The 23,691-nt window shown below is 50.0% G+C and overlaps 6 protein-coding genes across 6 annotated transcripts; 4 read left to right on the plus strand and 2 right to left on the minus strand.

Annotated features, from left to right (window-relative positions):
- Positions 1 to 172: 172 nt before the first annotated feature.
- ColSpa_11181 (multicopper oxidase aurL2) lies at positions 173 to 2,092 on the minus strand (the record flags this gene model as incomplete). Its single annotated transcript, XM_049277393.1, has 3 exons — positions 173 to 337; positions 412 to 687; positions 749 to 2,092. The coding sequence occupies 3 exons, from the start codon at positions 2,090 to 2,092 to the stop codon at positions 173 to 175; spliced, it is 1,785 nt and encodes a 594-aa protein (XP_049133350.1).
- A 4,162-nt stretch (positions 2,093 to 6,254) lies between these two features.
- ColSpa_11182 (UDP-glucosyltransferase B1) lies at positions 6,255 to 7,640 on the plus strand (the record flags this gene model as incomplete). Its single annotated transcript, XM_049277394.1, has 1 exon — positions 6,255 to 7,640. The coding sequence occupies one exon, from the start codon at positions 6,255 to 6,257 to the stop codon at positions 7,638 to 7,640; it is 1,386 nt and encodes a 461-aa protein (XP_049133351.1).
- Positions 7,641 to 12,382: 4,742 nt separating this feature from the next.
- Positions 12,383 to 12,736, plus strand: ColSpa_11183 (uncharacterized protein; the record flags this gene model as incomplete). The annotated part of the gene is made up of 1 exon (XM_049277395.1): positions 12,383 to 12,736. The coding sequence occupies one exon, from the start codon at positions 12,383 to 12,385 to the stop codon at positions 12,734 to 12,736; it is 354 nt and encodes a 117-aa protein (XP_049133352.1).
- Positions 12,737 to 15,148: 2,412 nt separating this feature from the next.
- Positions 15,149 to 15,935, plus strand: ColSpa_11184 (uncharacterized protein; the record flags this gene model as incomplete). The annotated part of the gene is made up of 3 exons (XM_049277396.1): positions 15,149 to 15,439; positions 15,505 to 15,657; positions 15,720 to 15,935. 3 exons carry the CDS (start codon positions 15,149 to 15,151, stop codon positions 15,933 to 15,935), a joined length of 660 nt encoding a protein of 219 aa, XP_049133353.1.
- Positions 15,936 to 19,561: 3,626 nt separating this feature from the next.
- Positions 19,562 to 21,157, plus strand: ColSpa_11185 (uncharacterized protein; the record flags this gene model as incomplete). The annotated part of the gene is made up of 1 exon (XM_049277397.1): positions 19,562 to 21,157. One exon carries the CDS (start codon positions 19,562 to 19,564, stop codon positions 21,155 to 21,157), a length of 1,596 nt encoding a protein of 531 aa, XP_049133354.1.
- Positions 21,158 to 22,159: 1,002 nt separating this feature from the next.
- ColSpa_11186 (uncharacterized protein) lies at positions 22,160 to 22,816 on the minus strand (the record flags this gene model as incomplete). Its single annotated transcript, XM_049277398.1, has 3 exons — positions 22,160 to 22,210; positions 22,270 to 22,332; positions 22,601 to 22,816. 3 exons carry the CDS (start codon positions 22,814 to 22,816, stop codon positions 22,160 to 22,162), a joined length of 330 nt encoding a protein of 109 aa, XP_049133355.1.
- Between the last annotated feature and the right edge of the window lie 875 nt (positions 22,817 to 23,691).

The raw sequence follows: 23,691 nt of genomic DNA on the forward strand, positions 1-23,691 counted from the left end.
GCTTTCAGAACGTGCGTAGATTTGTGGTTTTGTCCCCATTTCCCCAAAAGTTAATCTATATTTGCGGGCCCTAGTGGATTTATGGTGTTGCATGGCGTAAAGCATGGCGAAGAAAGTGATTACATCGACCACAGCTTCCGTAGCCTTTCTTTAAATCAGCCCACGGGTATCTCTACTTGTCTTCTTCAAAGAAATGCACAACTGTGGGTGGAAAGGTGGCATTGCCGTTAACGTTCCCCCCATATTGCAAATACCCAGCGGCATCAACAGCGGGAATGCCTGTGATGTCTTGGTAATCTCCCATGACCCAGACACTTTGCATGCCCATGATCATATGCTGTAAAATGTGACAGTGAATCTAAATCATCATCAGCTCATGTCTCTTTACAGCTGTAATTAAACCGGACTTACCATCCACACGCCAGCGTCCTCCACGCGCAGACGCCAGCCTCTCCAGCCAGAAACGTCACCCGATCTAGTCTTCTCTCCGTACCTGTAAAGGATTGTTGTGTCTCGCTTGACAGGATTGTAATTCTTCAGCTTTTTCTCGTTTTCAGTGGCGTTGTAAGTGCCGTTCCCACTGCCAATGTCAAAGTAATGTCCGCCATGAGCATGGAAAGGGTGGAAGTCGAGACCACCACCTCCGTTGACTAAGGATCCTGTGTTGTACCAAATGATCTCAAGAACCTGTTCTGACATCAGCTATGGACTTCCTATGCGAGCCGTGTTTTTCCGTTCGTCTACTCACCTCGCCCAATTTTGCTGGCCAGGTCAAAGTCGTGGGGTCCCAGCCGTTGTTGTTAATGGCGGCAGTGTAGTTAGGCATTGCGGATGGTCCATTTTCGTAAATATTAACCAAGTAAGGCCGGTCTCCTGGATAAGGCGACGAAGTATCGTTCCACTGAAGTCCGTTCAACTGCCAAAGCGTGGTTTGCGTTGCGAGTTGACGGTTATCAATGTAGATCCGTCGTGTCACCTCGCTAGCCTTGGGAAAGTTGTTCGGTTCCAACGGCTCCAAGGCGTATTCGGCCCACTCGTAGGTTTTATTAGAGAAGACCAACGGAGGTACAGCTGGTGCCGTGGTGATCTGTGGTTGGGCCTTGGAGTATCGAAGGACACCGTAACCGTGATAAACCTTGGGTCGGTCTTTGGTTTCCAACTGAATGAGGTAGTCGGTGGTTCCATTGAGTTCCTCCTCGCTTTTGGCCTGGAAGATGGCATCGAATCGTTGGCCAGTAGACACCTGCATGAACTTTTCGGTATGTGGCTTGGTGTAGTGGCCATCCGCTTCAATGATTGTAAAGTTGTCGTGACCAGCAATGCCCATCTGCACCAGGGATAAGGCAGTGGCGCCGATGAAGCGCATTCGGTAGATCTTGCCCGGCTCGACATCAATTACTGGCAGCTTGCAACTTCCGTCCCCGGCTGTCTCTCCAATGGACACGCCGACACCATTGATAAGAACTGCGTTAGTCTCGCCTGACCATGTGAAAGGTGTTGCTGTCAAGCCCTTCTCGATTTCAGAATCCGACTTGTTAAAGTAGTCCGTGAAATATACTATGCGTTCTTCATCGTATTCATAGGGGGGCTCTGCTTTGTCTTCAATGATCAACGGTCCAGATGCTGTCACCGCTTGGAATCCGACGTGTGAGTGGTAAAAGTAGGTTCCGGACTCTGATGACAATGGGTAGACCTCGTAGTCAAAGAAATGGTCGGCGGGGATCGCCCATTGACTCGCTGACGGAGTACCATCCGAGAAAGGTGCCATGCGCATACTCAGTCCATGCCAATGCATGGTGGCGTTGTACTCCTTCATGTCATTGTAAACCCGGATCCAACTCCTCTTCCCAGGCTCCAGCCTCAGCGTTGGTCCGACCAAGGTGCCATTAACGAGTACAGACGGTCGTTTCTCGCAAGCTATTGAGACATTCTCGTAGGTTAGCCGCAAGATGTGATCGGGCACGAAGCTAGCACCGTGCGTGTGTAAACCTCCGTAGTGACCTGGTGGGCCGTCTAGCGACTGCCGCGGTCCCCAGGCACAGACCTGCGTGAGCAGAGCAAGAAAACAAACGATAGAAACGAACGACTGCATGATATTTGGAACGAATGGCAGGAAGAAGAATGAGGGTGGGTGGGAATATTGAGCGAAGGATGGCAAGTGTTTGTCTACATAGCTTACGTAGGCTACTCGCGAACCCCTCGCTGGGCGCTTTTGTCTCAGGATCAATGCAGCTTATTGTCGCTAATTATTGTATCAGCCCGATAGGTTCTCCATTCCAGCATTGTTGCAGACCCCGTGTGCCCTCTTCCTCATTTTAGCCAGTAAAGTAAACGTTATGCTCAGCCGCCGAGGCATTCCTCTTTGACGGTGCCGACACGTTGTCGGCGCTGAAATACCAGGCGGATCTGTGCCGGTTTGGCCTAGGGATGCAAACTCAAAATTCAAACGCTCCCGCCGGAACTCCTGATCGAGGCGCAAGAGCGAGGTGAGTGGGGTAGAAGATTGTCAATAGCAGCGAAATAAGCTTCCAATGATCCTGGCAATCATTTCAAATGCGATCGAATCCTGTTTTTTTGTTTCGTTGGATACTCCTTGGATACCCCTTGGAGACCGCCAGCTGTCAAGTCCAGTGTACTTTAAGGTTGGTTTCTAACAATGTTTCCATAGGTTACCTCCATAGCCGGAGTCCCCGGATACGGTGCAAATGATCTGCTTAAGATCTGCGGGCGCTCAATAGATTGAATCAAATCCCAATTTCTTAGATTCGCTGAGACTTTGACCACAATAGCCCGATTGATTTGTAGACTTGAATTATGTTAGTAACATAGGCTGAGCTTTTTCTTGAAACTTCAAAGAAGTGCACTCGAAGGTTTTTAATCACGGAGGGAGGCCCCTTTGACAGGCTTCTCACAGAGGGCAACTGACATGGTGGTACTAGAGTCGCCGGATAACGTCATGCTGTATTGTTGTACCGAATTACTCGGTAATGAATAGCACCGAGACTGTCATGACTCATAGATCAGGAGAAACTGGCAGCCTGCAAGCCGGGAAACCGTCGTCAATGGATGAAAGCCAAACATCATAGCTTTAACCTGGCTAAACTGATCAGACGACATGGTTTTTTTGAGTGGGGTATTTTAGTTTAACTTCGCATACAGTTGCACGGCCCAAACACGCGTCTTCTAGTGAAATTCTCTGTTTATTGACTTGGATTATCGCAACACGCGAGACATATATTAGAGTTCTAAATGACTCTGAGGACCGTATTCAACCCGAACTGAACCAAGCCCGGATCTTCGAAAACATGTTTGGCGGATACGAGATTTTCCATCCCAAACCCTAGCCAATATCATGTTGTCTTTTGAGGCAATCATTTGAGCAATGCAAAAATAGGTTACCAAAACGAATTCACTTTGAACCAAAGCTCATCGACTATCGACCACACGTCTAGCAAGCCAGTACACATCTGACTGTGCATTGCTGCGTATCACTTAACAACTCTAGACATTGTCGACGAAATCATCTCTAAAGTAGGCTTTGACGGCAATCATATTGCTCTAAGCTCGCAAAATAGGAGTCGACCTTTTGAGCGTGCTCAAAGCAAAGGCAAACAGACGTGTCATTAAAACTCGTAATCCTGGTTAGGTATGCAGCAGCGAAGGGTAATGTTGAGTTTTGTTCCTCCCCTTCGTTACCCAAGAAAACGGAATAGAACCAACCACACGCCTTTGAGGCTCTTCAGGTCCAGCTGTATTCTGTGCCAGTGATCCAATTGGTCAGGGAAACACTCTGAAGTAATCTGCTAGACTGGAACCTCAACTCCGAAAGATGTTGTTGAATAGAATGAATAAGTCTGCAAGGCTAGCATTACAGGCCACCTCAAAACATTTGCAGATTGAACAAATCTTGGAGAGAGGAACACATCGGGATATCTTTTCTTTCCTATGTTGCAAGGAGCGACGCAGGTCTTGGCTTTCAAGAGCTAATAAGCAAAGAGGAGGGTCTATTCCCCAGTTTGGAATGGCCTACTTATTTACCTTAGCAGGCGCCATTGTTGTCGAGACTTCGGGGCATTCTCTCTCTAGTAGGTTGTGAGCTCAAAATCCACATATGAAACGAATAATTGGGTCTCAGTTGATGATACTGTCTTCAGCCCCTAAACTCTAGGTGATCAAGTGGAATTTTGAGTCATATTTCTGGGAATGATGTCAATGCGGAAAACGGCCCTAACGCGATGCCGATGGCTCCCGCTAGGATGGGCCAAGAGATTTGAAATTACGTACGTTTAGATTCAAATTGCCCGAGGGTGCATGAGAACGTCAAAATCCATCATTATCGGAAGGAGCTAGGTAATCAAGGGGGATATCCCACCAACCACCAAATGACCCCGTTTTTGCCAAGGCGTAAATAGCCCACCGCAGCACCCACTTTTGCTCCGCACTTGAGTCAGTACTTAATACTGTGTGTTTTTCTTGGATCGCAGCGAGCATCTACACACTGGTGAAATATGCTCGTACCTCTGGCATAATCAAGGTACCTAGAGAACAGAGGTAGCTTTATTCATATTATATCATTACATAACTCTAACCGTTCTTAAGCGCTGATTGACTTCATCCTCCACCCTTGGTGAATTGGGCTCAGATGGGTAGTCGATGGGTTAGCTAGTGTCTCCTCGCCAAATGGGCATCATCAAGCCTTTGCTAAAAAACGGTCTTGCTGGTAAATCGTTAAGTCCTCGTTGTCAACCGTTCAAAAACAGGGTGTCCGGAAACCAAACCAAAAAAAAGGGGGGGTTCGCGAAAAGGTCACGTCCCCACCTCGAGCACTCCGCCCAAGCGTTTAACACCTCCCGGCCCCGGCCCGTCCCTGATCCAGCCCCGCCAAGCCAAGACGGGAAATCCACAGTCGCCTCGTCGACGTAGAGGATGCAGTTGACTTAACATAGTACTACTATGATTGACTTCATAGCTGAATGGATGGTAATCGAGGAATGTGGGAGCATGGCTATGATAGCCACCTGACACAGCTCTGTAAACTGAATTCTAACGAAGTTAGAAAGCAGTGCCAGCGGGAGACTGGCAATGTATCCCTTTCGCCATGACCTTCAGGGGTTTAGCAGATGCTTCAAAATTCATACTTTTACTAGATTGATCGCGAGCTTGTAGCATAATGCCTTCAAATTTTGTATCAGTGATAAATACCCGATATAACGCGTCACCCTTTGCTGTTCCCGCCCAGTACCAAAATCCGAGGTCAAGTTGCCAACGGCTTACGATCTCGTGCTTCGCGAGCACTATGGCACGGAGATGGTTAGTCACTCTACAGCATGGCACCGCTGAACATATACTTTGACCGTGGAGAAGAACTTTGTACGACATATTTGTAACTAATCAGTACAGCCTGCTTGATTGAAAAGACTTCATCTTCTGCATCTCAAAACTTTGTGGAATCGATCTAATGACTGCCGATTCTTTCTAACGAATTAATTCCCCAGAAAATGAATACATACAAAGACAATTTGTTTAGTAAATAGACTGTTTATCCACATTTTTTCTTTTGGAACCTTATATGTTTTCAACTTCTGTTTATCCTTGGCATTGTCTTCTGGTCTGTGGCCTTAAAGTCGGCATTTCGGCGATGGCTTCAATGCACTGACCTATCAAAGTTGTTCCGCGTATCACCGAGTTGCGAAGATTGGTGACAAATTTAACGTGGGTGCCTGTTTACGCCAAGAATCATGACGGAACTTTTTAGGCTAGATGATGATCATCTCCAAGAAGGTATGACATAAAAGCCAATGAATTTAGCACATGTGTTCAGAGCAGAGATTAGATTTGCAATCTCACGTCAGCATTGAGCATTCCCACTGTCGGGTTTCAAGAAGCTTTGCTACGCTACCGGTATCAAAGTGCTAGTTTGTTATCTTTTCGCGTGACTTCGCTCTCCGGGCTCACGAGACAACAAGACGAATCTGAAGGATACCTACGTCAATGGATAACAATAATCACCTCGTGCCTTATCTTGAATTGCCAAGTCACGTCACCAAGCATAACGCATTTGATCCACTAGAGCCACTCAAATCCAGCTGTGTCCCACATGAATCCACAATGACATTGTAGAATAGGTGCTCCATTAAGTGGGGAGGGGTTTTGAAAAAGCCCGTCGGACATTTGAGAAAGGATTAAGAGATGCTCATTCATCTTGAATAGGCATACATGTTTCTACAAGCTAGCCAAGTTTTCAAATCGTCAACATGACGGCAAACACGACCAACAAACCCAAGGTCCATGCTGAAAGCAAGCCTCTGATTCTCGTTGCGTCTTTCCCTGCTGAAGGACACATAATCCCTCTCTTGGCTATCACCTCATACCTTTTCAAGAAGGGCTACGAAGTTGTCTTTATTGCACCCTCAAACTTCCACGGCAAAGTTGAAGAAGCTGGGGCTGAATATATTGAGTCTGAAAACCCATTCACTGACATCACTCTCCAGGCCTTGGGTGATTTGGCTTCTTTGCCTGTCGGACCTGAGCGTTTTGCTGGTCAGGTGAAGACGGTTTTCTTGGATACCTTACATTTACGTACTCAAAAGACGGAAGAGGTCTTGGCCCTGCTAAAAGCAAGAGACCCTGGCCGCCAGATTATTTTCATCGAAGACGTCTTGAACTGGTCTTTTTTGCCTTTCAAACATGGCCGACCCCTGCCTCAGGGCTTCACAGAAATCCCCAAGACCATCGGCATCGGCGTCGCTGCTTTTATGCTCGAAAGCCGGGACACTGGACCAGTCTCACTCGGTCTGCCCCCTGATTCAACCCCATCAGGTCGCCAACGGAACGAAATACTTCAAGATCTGGTCGAGAAAGGTCCCATGAAGCCCATGATCGATTCTTGGCAGGAGGCAATGAGGAGGACAGGCTGTACAAGAATCCCCAACAAACGCCTTTTCAGGCACTGCTACACAGCTCACGATTTCACGCTGCAACTCTGCTCGCCCAGCCTCGAATATCCCATTTCTGATTTGCCACCCACAGTGGAGTTCATCGGCGTGATGCCGCGCAAGGCACCTAGTCCAGACTATGAATACCCCACTTGGTGGTCCGAAGTCGAGAGAGCACAGGAGAATAACAAGTACCGCCATGTTGTTTTTGTCTCTCAGGGCACGGTCAATGCAGACTACTCTGAGCTCGTATTGCCATCTATTGAAGCCTTTTCCAACAGACAAGATGTTCTTGTTGTTGTGACTCTAGGGGTTCGGGGTGCTCAGCTTCCTTCGGAGTTCACTATTCCTCCGAATGTTCGAGTTCTGGATTACTTGCCTTATGACACTATTCTCGAATACACCGACGTTTTCGTTTCAAACGCCGGTTATGGCGCCTTTACACACTCTGTTAGGAATGGCGTCCCCATCGTTCTTGCCGGCGAGAACGAAGAAAAGATTGAGGTCACTATGCGCGGCGTGTATGCTGGGCTCGGTGTCAGCTTAGCCACACAAAGGCCGACTCCAGAGCAAGTCAGAAAGGGCGTCGAGCAGATTTTGCGAGACATTAAGTACAAAAAGGCAGCAATTAATTTAAAGAGAGAGACCGACAGCATGGATGCTCTGGCAGCAGTGGAAAAGAAAGTGGAAGAGTTGACGATTTAGGCAAGACACTAGAGCCTGAGCTAGAACACTTTATTTACAGACTTTGTGGTATCATTACGATTGCACTGCCCTACAACATATTGAAACTTTAGCGGTTGTCTTGAACAGCCATAAATTGGACGACAAAGATCAGAAATGCAACTTACAACACTCGGCCAGTACTCTTTTCCCAGTATTCTTTTCAGCTACTTATACATAATGGTACACTGTATGGACCAGGCTCCCGATTGATCCACAAATCTCGCAAGGAGCTAGCAAAGGCAGTGATGTGGTGACACCAGGAAACATGCACCGTTTTCAACAATGTCATATGATTAAGATGAACCATGAAATGCTACAGCTCTGTAAACTTCCATCACTGCTTTGAGTAAGTATCCGTATCTTTGTGAAACAAATGGACCCAAAAAGTCTGCGCCCCTTTAGGGACATGACACGCTCACCTTTGAGACTGTTCAAAAAACCAGCAGAATATAAAGCACGCCATAGATACGGCGACCCTTCAGTCATTCGCCTGAGTTGACTTAAGTCGATCTCTGAGACCGTATCTTACTTATCTTTCGTTCTCCGGTTGAAACCTTTTTCTTGTTAGCCTATCCCATGTTCGACTCGTAGCGACAATCTGTGTGATCAACTTTGCAATAAAGTACATCTACATTAGGATATTGGAAGTAAAAGACACGTATACATTGAGCCTGTGCCTCTAAGTATACTTGCAATAATGATCGTTACATAAAAGAGCCGTGTGCGGTCACGACATAGAAAGTATTCTAGGTTGCTCCTTGCCAAGAGGCATAGTGGTTTAATAACTCCTTCAGAAACGAATACCGATCAAATTCTTTAACGAAAATGTCAAAATGTTACACAGTCAAAAATAAGACATGCGTGACATTGTACTTAGATCATCTGCGTTGACAGAGAGAGATCTTTTGCCCAAGCGACTACTCGGGGATGAATCTTCATTATTTGATTCCTAAATGTATGTGACCATCTAAATCAAGCCTTGTTAGCAGCTCTTGCAAATGGCCTGTTGTTTTGAGCTATGCAACGTGGCATTGAAATGTGTTTCAGGTGTTTGATTTCATCATCATCATCATCATCATCATCATCGTCATGATCGATTCCCAGCTATCAAGTTGATTTCTCGTGAGAGAATGAGGCTTTCCTCAACATTTAATGTTATCATTACAAAAACAACCATCCTAACATATCCAGGGGGTTTCGTTGCATGATGCAGACATGCTGGGTAGATGGCTGGACCCACTGTTGAAGATTTGGCTCATGCTTTTGCGATGAATGAAACTACAGATAGCCAAGTCACTGGAGGAAATTTTCAAGGTTAGTTCTTTCCATTACAGTTATTGTTATGTTCCACACTGACTCTGCAATTTGTTGGTCCACCGCCGATCGTTACATTGAACTTGTCTCGCTTCAACTGGAAAAGAGTCACTTCTTGGCCTGAGACCACTGAGTATGATGGTATCACCAAGTGCCGACAAACCTGCACAGAGTATTGTCCCGGAAAATTCCTATCGAGGTACTCCTTCAATTGACTAGAACTGACTTGAGACGCGGAGATGGAAGCGTTTTGAGTGCCGTCCTGGTTGTCTTGCCATCGGACCTTCGCCGAAGGACTATACCGCGGCTGTCGGGACATGGCTGAGAGAATGATCGCGTTTTTATTGGGCTTTTGTCAATTTCAGCCAGCTTCCATGGAATCTCGCACATTTCGTCGAGAGACGAGGGTTATGAACATCTTATGGCCGACCGTGGGGATCTCTGACCGCCACCTCGTGCAACAGGGGTGATACCACAAGTAACCCGCTCTTGCTAAACAGCTAAATTATTTTGAGAAAACCACCCTCGATTGGATAATTATTGGGCGTGAAGGAAATTGAAAGGCTCATAATAGGCGAACCATGGCGGCCCAGCCCTTCCTTTTCGTCGCCTTAGCTCATGCAATACTTTGCTGTCGGTCGCAGGATGGTGTGCCACACAGCCATTGAATGAATGCATGAGCTGCAGCATCCCGGTGACCGCTGAGGCTGTGCCACCCACACGACATGCGCTGGGTGAATTCGTAAGGGAAGAGTCCGGCAGCCCCGAGGGGTGCCTCGCCAATTGCTTGCCAACTTACGTTCGCGGATATACAGATCCTACACCATTCCGGTAATTGTCGAAGTTGATAGCTCAGTTCTCTTGATACTATTAAACTGTCATGTCAGTCAATGAGTCCATTATGTTCATCGCACAACTTGGGTGCAAAGGCTGATAAAAGAGGGAAATCGACGCTAGGACAGATGAAAAGAACAATAGTTACTCATTGCCATAAAGATTTCCCGCCATGTGTTTTTTTACGAGCGGATCGTCTTTACCGAGGTAATCACACGAGGAGGCGGAATGATAGTGTCCGACTGCAGCTGAGCCAGGGATTACTTCTGAGAGGGTGGTCTGCAATTACGGCTACCACTTTATTTTGAGGTATCCCGCTGGCCGTTTAACCCTTGGGGGAGTCAGCTTCGGTCTGGAAACCGCACGTGCGATGCATGGACTGCGCTCCATCTCGCCGATTTACCAGCCCAATCATGAGTCTGCCCTCATCTTAAGGTCCATTGCCTGATTCTTGGTTCATTTGCTGTTGCCTTGCCGTTTCTGCCTTATCAGTATGTTCTCCTACATCACAAACCCAGAATACAGACGCAAGTCCCTCGTCTACAAGCCAGGGGACATAACAAGGCTCTCCTGAACTAGCAAAGTGTGGACGGCAGACATGCTCAAACATAGCTAAGGCTAGCAAATCAGAAATTCTGACAACACTCCCTCCCAATGGAACACAGGATACAGAAACTTATTTGAATGTTCACTCGCCCCGCTTCGCGGATCATAGGATGGTGTGGCATTTTACTTCGCCCTATTCATCAGTGTCGATGCTGCTCACGCACTTCGATAGAGCCCGCCCATTGCCTCACTTTTTGCACTGGCTGTAGGCCGTCGTCATTCACCTTGAAACAGCACATTGGGCTATTGTTGGCATAAGCTTCAACAGATCCTAGAAGCTAGACAGAAATAGTCACGACAGCTTTTTTCAATCTTCATTGGTGAGCTTCGTCAGAATCAAGCCCAGAACAGCAGCTAACACAGTCAGCATAGGCATTAGCTTCTAGCTATGGGGAGTCAACCAGAAACGGACCTCGAAGACCTTATACAGGGAGGCAAGCTGATTCTGGATGACGACCGACGGGTTTCAAAGATCTACGACAGAGGCCAATCATTTCGGTCTAAGAAATCGATATCGACAAACGGCAAGCCAGTGAGATCCGGTATAAACCCACTCAACGAGAAAGGCCTTATCGACAATATCGCTGGGGAACTAGACGAAGCAAAAGTTTCCTACGGTCTGGACCCTGACAAGAAGTTTATCCCGCATGTCGAGTTCACGAAAATTTTTACACTCGAACGGGTGCGCACGATTGTTCGTAATTTATCATGCTTCAATGGCCAGCCAGACAAGGATAAACTTGCTCAAGAAATTTACTATGGAAGGCCTGATAAGGATCTGGCACCCTGTGTAAAACTTCTGGCGGTTCTCATTGGCATTGATTTAGCTGATGACATGGCACAACATATGCTTACCGATGGAGTCTCGGATGCATGTCTGCCTCTCGAGAAGGAGGCAGGGAAAGGGAAAGGGCACCCGCACCTGCATTGTCGAAAACATGGGCGACACCGCACGATCAACGGATACTCTCGGTCAGAAATCCGCGCAAGGTTTTCTCAGTGGTCTTATTCGTTGAACGCACCCTACATTACAAGACAGAACGGCCTCCACTCGCATTACGTGTTGGATACCAGTGATGTCTTTCCCTTGGAAGTCGAGCACAAGGTGGAGCAGGAGCACAACACTGATTCAACTGTAAAGGGCTCTCAAGGAGATGGAAGCAATTACGGAGGCTTCAGTGAAGTGTACAAAGTCAAAATCTATCAAGGGCACTTTGACTTCGGTGACCATGGCGTAATTATGAGCCCCTGCAATCGTGAAACCTTAGGATGCTGATCATCTCTCCTCAGATACGACACCCGCGAGGGTTTTTCGCTCTCAAAAAGCTCACCTCTCATAACCCTCTTAACTTCAATCTGGAGCTCTCATCGCTTATCTTCCCTGGCCATCAGTACAAAAAGAAGCACTTGATACAGCTTTTGGCTACATTCGAGGTGGCCAATCCTGCAACTGGAAAATCAACGTTTTATTTGCTTTTTGATTGGGCTGAAGGCAGCCTGAACAAGTTCTGGGAGAACAATAGGAGTCTTGTCGGTGACAAGAGCCATTGTGAATGGATGGCGACGCAGTTCTACGAGATCAGCGAAGCACTCCAATGTGTTCACAATGACCGTGCACCGGCGTTGATGAGTTATCTACAGGATAGAGCTTCAAATAAAGAGCTGTATGGAAGGCATGGTGATATCAAGCCTGGTTAGTATTTTCTCTTGAATTCTAGCATCTATCCTGTCATGAGATGTGGCCTAACATAGATGGCCTAGGGAATTTTCTCTGGTTCCCTACCGGCACTTTTCCAGGCTTAATAGCTTTGTCGGATTTTGGGTTGGGTAGGTTGCACACTCAAGTGTCTCGGTCGAAGCAAGACCCCAAAAATATCGAAAGAACAGCAACTTACCGCTGTCCGGAGTTCGACCTACCGTTCGGCCAAGTCTCACCACGATCTGATATATTCAGTCTGGGCTGCGTGATGCTGGAATATGTCACATGGTTTTTGATGGGACTTGATGCGGTGGAAAGGGCCTTCCCCGAGGCACGAAGCGAGCGCGATATCTATGGCTTTGATTCCGATGTGTTCTTCTCTATCAAGGACAAGAAAGCCTTTCTGAAGCCGTCCGTGGCCAGGTGGATCCAAGAGTTGCAGAACCATCGCGACTGTTCTTGGTACTTGTGGGATCTGCTCGAGTTTATCAAGGATCGAATGTTGGATCCCGACGGCGCAACAAGGGTACCAGCCAGCCAGTTGACCAAGAAAATGAAGGCTCTCATGGCAACATGTCATTCCGAATCCGACTACTACCTTGGAGTGCGCCCAAAGACCTGAACGATGGAACCGTGGCTGCCATAACGTATAAGATTCCGACACATCTCGTCGGCCACAAGGTGACTCAATACGGTATTCTCAGGACATTAGATCTACGGTTTCTTGCGAAGACAACCTGAAAGGTTGATTGGACGCTTTTGAAGCTATTCTTTGCGCGAATTTTGTGGAATAGTCTGGAATCTCATGCAACCAACTTCAGTATCCGGCGAGTGGTATGTTTTATCCGTTTCTAGTTACGATTTCGTTGGCCAACTCAGTCATTGTAGTGCAACTTAATACGCTGCTCTAGCCTATCCAATTCATCCTTGAAAATTGACGAAGTCAGTCAAAGAAAAATAAGTCCAGTAGTAGGGTCTGAAGCTTGTCGTACATCTTTCATGGGTGTTGGTAACATGAGAATGTAGCGGTTGGCCCTTTCCTGGCGTTGGATGTTAGTTCATATTTGTAAAACAGGAGTCCGGAGAATAAGCCTTGCCTGAACTTTATATTTTCCATCACCGTAAATAGAGTCAAGAGATGCTTTTAGCTTGCGCTGGTCAAGATACTTTGCTCTCATCACTTTCTTGTGTGGAAACGGATCCGGCGATGCCGATGTCGATGCGGTTTTCAGTACCGTTGACACTGACGACTGCCCAGTGATCTCTTTCTCTGAGTCTGTCTTTAGTTGGGGCCCAACGGTCTGGCTTAAAGCCTTTTTGAAGAACGACATGTCGACCGACAAAAATCGAGTTGTCACTGTGCCAAGTGCAGGTTGTCCTTCACAGCGTTTTTGGCGAGGGGGCTTTGTTTGAGGGGCACAGCTCGGAACGGACAGATTTAGAAAAGGGAAAAAGGTCGGAGGGGCGGAGGAGACCACCAGCGAAGCGACGACACAAGTTGCAGCGGCTCTGCGCCCCGAAATCGTTGGGTCGCCCATGCAGGCGACCTATCCTGATATCGAAGCCCACCTGCCCTGTCTTGCATGATGCATGATGCGTATTCCAATGATAGCTCGACAACACATACTACATGAACACTGCCTATCGCTCCACTTCCGGCATGCTTATGTCGACAGAGGTGCTTCGGTGGCTTTAGGTACTCTGCAATGAGACCAATCTCTCTCGTCCTTGTACCGGCGAGTAAGTGCAGGAGGCTTATCAGAAACGGCGTAGGCAGTCTGCGAGGCAAGCAAACAGGCTGCAAGGCAGTGAGGGGTTATAGATTTCGAGTACAAAGTGTAGAAACAAATGACGATATTAATATGCGAAAGCTTCCCTGTGTTTATGTAGCTCCTTGGAGATTCCGCAAATTGTGTGTAGGTTAGGCAACTACACAGCGCCTATAAGTCGAGCCATGCAATCTTCATACCTTTCTTCAATCCACCATTTTACTAGTGGTCTTGAATAATCGCCAACTTCTAAGCAAACGGGCTCACAAACCAAACTCAGGAATCTGGAAAGCTTGAACGCTTCAACTCAAGCTATAAAATGGACCTGCTGGTTCAAAGTAGAACATGGAAGCCGTCGGATCTGAAGCTCTTTGAGTATGGAGAATGGAAGACAGCGGTACTCAGTAAACTGGATGAGGAAGAAGTGACTAGCCATTCCATTCCAGAATCGAGCTCAAGTGTGGCTAATCGAGACGTAGCAGTGCACTAAAGAAGTTCTTTATACCAAAGAAGACTGGGAGAAATGGTTCGACTCTGTAGGTAGTTTGACCTTTCTCAAAGGTAATCGATGCTGACGACAATAAGCAGCTTAGTACTACTCCAAGTGGAAGACCACGCAAGTCAGGGCTCTACGTAGTGTGAGTTACTATAACTCCTTATCAGGCAGGGTTGAATCTAACTATTATCTGTAGTCTGTGTAGTCGAGGCCCTTCCGTTTTTGGCAACAAGCACGGCAGTGTGCAACATCTTCCATTCACAGAGAATACCTGGGAAAGACTTACCAGACACTTACATATTTCCCTTAACATCAAGCGGGCAATCTCTAGGCTGGTACCATGCTTTTCGTCAGCCCGCGAGCGCAATGTAGGGTCGGGCGGACTTGAGATGAGTAAGTATCCAGGTGGCATCTCATCGGCCGACGAGCTCAACTAACCATTTCAAAAGTCTTCACGGCGCGGATGTCGTCAAGTCTGCCAGATGATTTGGCCTTATCTACAACGCACATACCAAGCACCGACTCTACCTTTGCCGTCATGTATGGGTGTAACAACCAACAGATGGACGACGTTGAGAGAAGGATACGAGGAGCAGACAAACAACTCCAACACCCCCTGTTGATGCCAGGGATATTTGCAGAGTTGGAGCGAACAAGACTGGTTGAAGTAGTCGACGGCCTTTTAGACAAGTTCACACTCCGGTCAGAACCCCTGAACTCGAGTCCTACTGCAGATTCCTGGGGCCTAGAATCAGACGTGGAGGGCAAAATGGCACAACAGCATCTGAACCTCTGCATGGAGAGTCGAGACTTGATCAATCACATCTCGGCAGTCAAGCGTCAGCTATCCAAGCTGTTGAAAGAAGTGGACATCGTGGAGCAGGAGGTGAAGTCGCTCAGGACCGAAGACCAAGTGCCTCGAGATCACATGAGAGGCGCAACCTTGAACGAAATCAGCGCCCAGATGAGGAGCAGGATCGAAGACATCATGATCGAGTACGACGACAAAATTGACGACTGCAACATGATGATCTGTAACACATCCCTAGCCATGCAGACTGTAAGTGCTTCGACCGGTTTAGCACGTACTAAACAGCTGCTAATGAGAGTGACTCGGGATTACAGGTGTGGAACCACATCGCAAGAAAGGACTCGAAGACCAACACCAACATCTCGCAAGCCAACGCCGCCATTGCGATCCAAACGAAAGTGGAAAGCGCACAGATGAGAACCATAGCGCTCTTGACAATGATCTATCTCCCTCTTTCCAGTGTTGCAGTATGTTACTCGCGTGCCATTCTAGCTGAGCTGGTCTATGAATGTACTGATCGGCGGTTTAGGCAATCTTCTCCATGGACATGTTCAACTGGGAGGCAATCGAGGGAGATTCCATCGTATCCAAGCATATCTGGCTGTTTGCCGTCCTGGCTGCTGGGCTTACGCTCCTCACCATCGCCGCATGGTTCCTTGGGACGCGTCGCGAAAAAGCCATGGCGGCTAAGTCGGACAAATACTTTAACTCGCCGCACAGGATGCTTAGCTTCGAATCTGTCTAGAACTACTACTGGGAGGCTCAGGTATCAAATAGTTAATGTTCCTTTCTTGTGATGTCTTCTGACCTAGAGTGTCTTGGGAATACGGAGTTCTGTCTGTTCAGTTTCCCTTTTGTAGTCTGAAGTATAGTCATAAAGGATTTAGGGGTCTCGCAATATTTACTTTACGTCTAGGGACTTGGGTACCACAACAGCTTCTGGGTGGCGTGGCATTGATATCCAGTCAGGCATCTCTTTGAGTGGTGTAAACGCGAGCAAACAGCGAGAGCAGCCACTTCCATCTTGACTCCCGTCCTTGTTCTCGCGTTTTTAGATTATCTTGTCTTTGGGTCTTATTTTCGGCTTCGTTCTATTTACCTTCTTATTCTTCAATTTTGTTGCCATGAGGAACATTGATTTAAAATACAAAATGCCCGTAGAGTAGCAACAACGAAACGCAAGATGATGGGAGAAACGGCGACAAGGGCAGAGAGGCTCTGTTCTATGGGCGTATAGTACTGGCCTTCCATCCGTTGGTACCAGAATGCACGCACATGCAAATTCGCGGCATTAACAAAATTGAACGATGCCCACTGGACGAGGATGAAAGCAATGGCACATCCCACTTTACGGCTAGGACACAATAAGGCAGGATAAGCGCTTAGAATTGGGCGCTGACAGTGGCCGGTCCGAGGCTGCAAATCGCGATCCCTGTTCAGGACGTGACCCACCGCCATTCCGCGGAGCCGAAATGAATGTCGACAGGTCAAGTCCCGGCACCGAAAGGGAATTCTCAGGGGAAATATTGTAGAGGAGGTGCAGGTAAGGATATGACTCGAATGGTGATTTAGGCAGATACAGGCAGTTGAATGTGCAACGAAGTCGTTGAGGCGCCCCTTTATTACAAGAGCAGGAAAAGCGAGTGAGTGAAGGGGTAAGTGGGAAGCGAACGAGTGCCCATCGGCCGCTGACTAAGTGATACGATGCGAGTCAAGTGGCTTGGGCAAGGTCGACGCTAAGTGGCTGTGGCAACAGGGCGAGATGCAAAGCCAGTCTTGGGTAGGGAGGGCAGTTAAAAAAATAAAAAAAATAAACCTCAACTATGTTTGTGCATCGGCTGCATCTCAACGGGCCATGCAATATGTCTTCCGAAGGCGCGGTGAGCTTTCCTCGACCTTTACCTTGACAAGAGTCGGGCGTTGGGTATACGATGTACGAGGCAGCCTCAGCACATTAGAGGGCCCCATTTCCAACAAAAAAGATGATCCCAGAGGTGCGGATCAGGACAACGGACAGACATGGATGCTGTGAATGGCCCATAATTGCAACGTGGGGTGGATAGACACGATGACCAGTGACACGGCGGCAGGACGGGAGCCATCAACAAGCTTACATAACATGTAGTGACACAGCATTAATGAGGTCGGCCCATGCTCCATAGGATACCAGGCATCAAGGCCGTCGCCGCCACCGCTGCTGCGATTTGCCAATGGCCTGGCGGGGAGGGCCAAGACTTGGCAAAGATCGAAGGAAGGAAAGGAGGAGACGGGACATGTGGGAAAACAAGAGGACGGAAGGAAGGGAGTGGAGCCCAAAGGAGATTGATCTAGACCGTGCGCACGGTAGTGCTGTGGGCATGGAGATAAGCGTTAAGCCTTTCCGAGACTAGCACGGTGTCGACTGGTGTCGAAAGCTCCTTCCTGCCACCCAAACTCCTCTTTCTCTGTTCCAGAGGTTTGCCCCCCCTGCAGCTTTACGATCTCCGGTGCTGGAAAGAGGGCTCTCCCGCTGTCCCTTGCTTGGCCTTCCTCTCCTGCTTCCACGACCAACTGTCGGTTTTCATAATCCTAGCAACCATCACTATCCTCTGGAAGTTGGACTTGTTACTAACAACGGGCAGGCGGGAACAGCGTACAATGGCACAGTAAACCAAGCGGCTCAACTCCAGCTCCCGCACCAGCACCAGCTCCAACAAGCATGGCCGACCCCAGTGTCACCCCTACATCGGGTCCCCTATTTTCCCTTACATTCAGGTACTGTAGGCTGTGCCTGAGCACAATACACACATTGCCTGGGTAGGCAGCAGCTTCGAAGCGAAGATACAAATGACACAAAGGAGGTGTAGGTGCTGCTAGGCTGGAGCCATGCAGACGGGTGGCAGGTGCCGAAGCTACCTACCCATGCCTACCTCACCTCTCTCAACCGCGGTACTCCGTACAACGCGTTTTTTTGCCTTTGCTCTCTCTGCACCCCTGACATCAGGTTTTGCATGCGGAAAGCCTCCATTGATTTTTGTTTGTCTCGTTCTTTCGCCGGGTGTCCGACAACACCGAAAACCTGTACCCGACATAGCATGCCACCATGCGTCTTGAAGCTGGGGGCAGCACTGCGATGAGTGGGAGGCAGAGAGCATAAAGCAGTTCTTTTCCATCGCCCCGCACCCTAAACCTTCCCACCACAAACACGGTAGGTATCCGTACCTGCCTGTGCACTTCCGCGCCAGACATGCGCCCCATTGCTGGGATGGAAACATACATACGCAGTAGTAGTTTCGAGGCCGTCGAGGGCTCGTCGTGTCCACATGCAATGTCCCGCGCCATCCTTCCTCCAAGCAGATGCACAGACACATGTACCACCTAGGAGCACCGCACAGCACCGCACACCACACACAAACATACCAGGGACCGCACCGCGCGTCTTCGTGACGACAACGGCTCGTTGCACACGCGCCAAAACGTCTGTTTGCAACCCGAGTCAAGTCTCCTCCAACTGCAAGTCGTCTCTGCCCTACCTGGTACTCTTTCTTCATGGACGACGCTACACAGCCGAGCCCCCACGGTCCACAGCCTCTAAGGTTGACCGCCCCCTCCCATCATGCCATCAAGGCCTCCCCCACAAGGTGATCCCGATGGAACCATGGCCCTTCTAAAGTGTTTTTGTGTTCCCTGCCTTCACCTGTCGGTGGCTGTCATTGCCGTGGAGCCGTCCGACCATGGGTGGTCCATCCAACCGTGGCTGCTGATGGAGCGCCGCCCCAATTGATGTTCGTTCTGCCCCCAAACCTCCAATTTCAACCCGAGCATTGACGCCCATTCCTTTCTGGTCCTGGCTCGTCGTCGCCTTCGCCGCCTTCGTTCCAGCCCTTGGCGCTTTTCCCTTCTTGTCCCTACTTCACCTCACCCCCGAGGCCCGTATGGTGCTTGCAATGCTTGTTTTCGTCCGCTTGCTGACATCGTCTCCTTCCTCCTTTTGTCTTCTCTCCTCCGCCCCTTCATCTGTGACAAGGAAGGCCGTTGGTGGTGCCCCCCTGCCCGGACCGCCACTCGACAACTGCTCTTCTCAACCACGGGCCTCCACTCTTCGTCTGATGTTCGACCTCCTTTGGCGTTGCATGTTCGAAACAAGTCTGCAAAACGGCCGACTTTGACACTTTGTCCCCCGTCTATCTGTTGTAGCTTTGCGTTTCTGTCACGACAGAAGGCGCATCATTTAACTACACCTCATCCTTGTGAGCTCGCCTTTGCCAATATGGTGGTTATGACTAGGCACTGACCGCGTTTAGATCATATAGACGGATCTTTCTTCTTCTTCGACGACAACGACGACATTGTGCGGCGGCTTTGCGCGGCTAACGGACCTCGACGTCAAACATGTCGAAACCCGGCGGCATGGTCTACACGGAAAACCGGCCGTCTTCATCTTTGGAAGACTTCGATATCGACGACGAACATAAGGAGCCTCTGCTCCCCGGCACCGCGGCGGTGTCACACAAAAGGAGGCAGGGGACACTCGTCGCCTGGCTCCGAGGAAGGCCGCGGTCGTTGCTGAGAAGGTTCCGCCGTCAACCTCGGTCTCTTTCTCGGCTCCTCCTCCGCTATACCTTCCTGCTCATCCTCTTTGTTCTCACCGCGACACCGATATTCTTTCCCTCGTATACGCGCCATCCGAAACACTACAAGGATCTGAGGAAGAGGTGCTTGGTATCGGACAGCTTGTCCGGCTGCGCGAACCTACAGAATGAAAAGGTCTTCATCGCTGTCAGCTTGTTCGACCCGGATGGAAAGATTGCTGGGGGAGAGTGGGCAAAGAACGTTTTGGATCTGGTACACATGATTGGAGAGGACAACACGTTTCTCAGCATCTACGAGAACGACAGCGGCGACCCGGGCACGGCAGCGCTGGAGGAGTTTAAGAAGAACGTGCCGTGCAAGCACAAGCTTGTTAGCGAGGGCCAGGTCGATTACAGCGCTTTCCCTCATGTGACCCTGCCCGATGGGTCGCAGAGACTGAAGCGTCTGGCGTACTTGTCGGAAATGCGCAACCGCGCACTCTACCCGCTGGACCAAACGGACGCCAATGGAGGCATTGTCAAGTACGACAGGATCCTATTCCTCAATGACGCGCTCTTCGCCCCGGTCGACGCCGCTCACCTGCTATTCAACACCAACGCCGGCGAAGATGGGCGGGCTCACTATCTTTCGGCGTGCTCGATCGATTACGACTGGAACCCGTTCCTCGAGTACGATCTCTACGCACAGCGCGACGCCCAAGGGTACTCGAACGGCATCCCGATCTTCCCCTACTTCACCGGCGAGGGCAAAGGTATTTCGCGCAAGGCTATGGTCTCGCAGAAGGACGCCGTTCCGGTCAAGAGTTGCTGGGGCGGCATGGTGGCGATGCAGGCGAAATGGGTTCAGAACATGGACAGCAAGCTGCCGACCAAAGACTGGCAGGCTGTGGCGCACCACGTCATCAACCCGGACCACCCACACAACGTGACGGCGCCGGTGCGCTTCCGGTACGAGCCCGAGGTCTACTTTGACGCCTGCGAATGCTGCCTGTTCCTCGCGGACGTGACGACCGTCGCGGACAAGGCCGGCGAGCCTGATATGGGTGTGTTCGTGAACCCCTACGTGCGCGTGGCATACCGCAAGAGGACACAGCGCCTTGAGCAGGTGATCCGCCGCTGGGAGCGGCTCATGGCCCTCCCCCAGGCCATCATTACCCACTTTTCCAGGTTCCCGACGCCCAACCCGCACCGGGAAGTCGTCGAGGGTCAGCGGTTCAAGGAGGAAATCTACCAGCGCCGCGAAGGGTGGAAGATGGTTGAGCGGACGGGCCGCAACGGCATGTTCTGTGGCGTGCGGGAGATGCAGCTCATCAAGGAGGGGCCACGCAACGGGCGCAACTGGGAGAACCACTACGGCATCCCGTGGAAGGAGCAGACGTTGAACTTCCCCATCTGATATTTCGATGGGGTTTTAATAATCAGGCAGTATGACGACGATATTGGCGCATCGGTTCACTTTTGGGGAGCATCAGCATTGGGTTCTTGGCTTACAAGGGGTTGGGTGGGCGTTGGAGAAGAACCTGACGGTTCGCGGGAAAAGAGGTTGCAATAGGCTTTGAGGACATCGCCTCGCCTCGCCCTGGGGGCCGACTGAGAAGGCCGTTGTGCTGGCTGTGGCGCACACTTTGGATGATACCACTTTCGTTTAAATTTTATTCTTTTGAATACAAGCTTGCCCATCCACCTTGTTCTGTAGCTGATGTCGTCTACGCCGCATGGTGAGAGTGGCCTGAATGAGGCTCCTGACGAGGTGACGCGAGCTGTAGAACCGTCCGGTGAGTGCAATCTTCCACATCGCATCATGTCCAACGCCGCAACCAAACCCACGCCAATGCAGGAACGGGACGGGACGAAAACCCTTGATTTCAAGTTTGGTGGTACTTGTCGCCGTTCACCATATATTAGACCCCCTGACCGGCCCCTACTGCAATATAATCGACTCGAACCAACCCAGACCAGCCCAAAACCCCAACGACCATTGTCGTGTGTCATTTCCCCGGAAACGGCCAGCAGACAGACCCCAAAGACGCAGTGGCAAACGAGGAAGAAAAGAAAACCTAAAAAAACACTGAAAAGGAGTCGACTAGACAACTACCCATGAAACCCCGTGGCATAGTGGAAGAAAGAGGGAGTCTCGCGAACCCGACCCAAGTATAACCGGACGTAACAAACAGCAAACCCGAGTCCGCTCGCTCAACAACCAAGTTGGTATCTTGAGAATAGACACTAGCAAGTCCCAGAAGCAAGCAAGAGAGAGAGAGTCATGATATCCATGTTTTTGGTGGAATCCCAGATGCCCCGACGACACGGCGCATGGCTCGAAGAGGTCTCCCGGAAGGCAGAGAGACGCGTCGAGGCGAAGGGTAACAGAACAGTGAGAAAGACGGGGAGAAGACGCTTAGGCGGCGGCAGGCGTGGCCTTGGCCTTGGCGGTCTTGGGCTTGGTCTCCTGGGCGTGGGTTAGCTGGTGATGGTCAGGGGTGCGTTTTGGGAAGCAGCGCAACGCACCTTCTTGCCGGCCTTGGTGGCGGCAGCAGCCTTGGTCTCGGCCTTCTTCACTACCGACTTTGCCTGCGGGAATGGTGATCAGCCTCGAATATGGCATGAGAAGAAGATAGAAACGCGGTATTTGGGTTTGAACAGGGTCTCGTCCGGTAGGGGACGCGCGAGGTTCGTGTGCTTGGATATTTTCCCAGCACAGAATCATAGCGCGCGCCCCCCTCCGCACACGATGATGCCCCCAGCCAGCGCCCAGAATACACAGGCGTGGGTTTTTGGCTTTGTGCATCCCGTGAAAACAGCGCGCGCCGCGTGAGGCAGGGAGCGGGGTACTACATACCTTGGTAGCGACGGAAGGGCCCTTCTTAGCGGCGGCGGCCTTCTTCTTGGTCACGCCGACGGGCTTCGCAGCCTTGGAGGCGGTGGAAGTGGTCTTGGGCTTCTTCGCGGTAGCGGGGGCCGTCGTGGTCTGCTTGCGAACAGGAGCAGTGTCGACGACGGGGAAGACGCGCGGCTTGGAGTTGCCGGTCTGGGAGCGGGTTCCTTCGCGGGCCATTTTGACTGTGGTTCTAGGTGTCGCGAGGAAATATTAGTTGATGAGAAAAGAGCAGCGGATTGACGCGACCGGGGCGGATGCGATGCGACGAAAAACAGAGGTGGCGGTTGTGAATGCGCTCGCGACAAAGAGATGAGAGGAAGAGGGGGAAAGGCAAAGCGAGGCGATGGCGCGATGGTCGAGAAAAACGGTATCAACTTGGCGCACTTACAGTTGAATGAAACGGGTGGGAAATGACGCGCAAGAGCTTTCTGAAGCTGTAGAATCGAGTTATTGAGATGAGCGACGGCAAGAATGAAGTTTGCGACGAAGAGTGGTGGATTGCGGAGGTGTTGTTGTGAAGAAAAGAGATGGGAGGTGACGTGGTTTCGTGTTGCGGCGCGAGGGGGGGAGGAGACTGCGGATATGGGATATGGCTGATTGAGTGCAGGTGGTGGTGGTGTGGTGTGTGGGAGAAAAACAAGCGGGCGGGTAGAGGTCACAAGGGGAAAGCGGACGCTTGAGGGAGGAGCGGTGTCGGAACAGATCGAAGATGGATTACTTTCTAGTTTTTTGGAGGAAATTCAAGAAAAGGCGATTTTATTTTATCTTGGTACGTAACCTACTTATTGAGAGATCGTACGCTTTGTTCTTCGTTTTGAGGGGGAAACGGTGATGGGAAGAAGATCCCAAAGGCAAGCAGAGGAGGCAAGGAAGGGCGCAGAGGACTCGAGGAAGGACTGGATGCGATGCACCTCGAATGGGCAACTGCCAGGCTACCTAGGTCGCGACTTCCGGCCGTCGCTCGGAAGCGGCTCCTGCTGTTTTGATTGTCGCATTTAATCTTTATTCTATCTATTTGGGTTTCCTTATCAGAGACGGCAAAAGGCAAGCGC

The sequence above is a fragment of the Colletotrichum spaethianum genome (assembly GCF_022836535.1).
Source record: "Colletotrichum spaethianum MAFF 239500 DNA, contig43, whole genome shotgun sequence".
NCBI lineage: Eukaryota > Fungi > Ascomycota > Sordariomycetes > Glomerellales > Glomerellaceae > Colletotrichum > Colletotrichum spaethianum.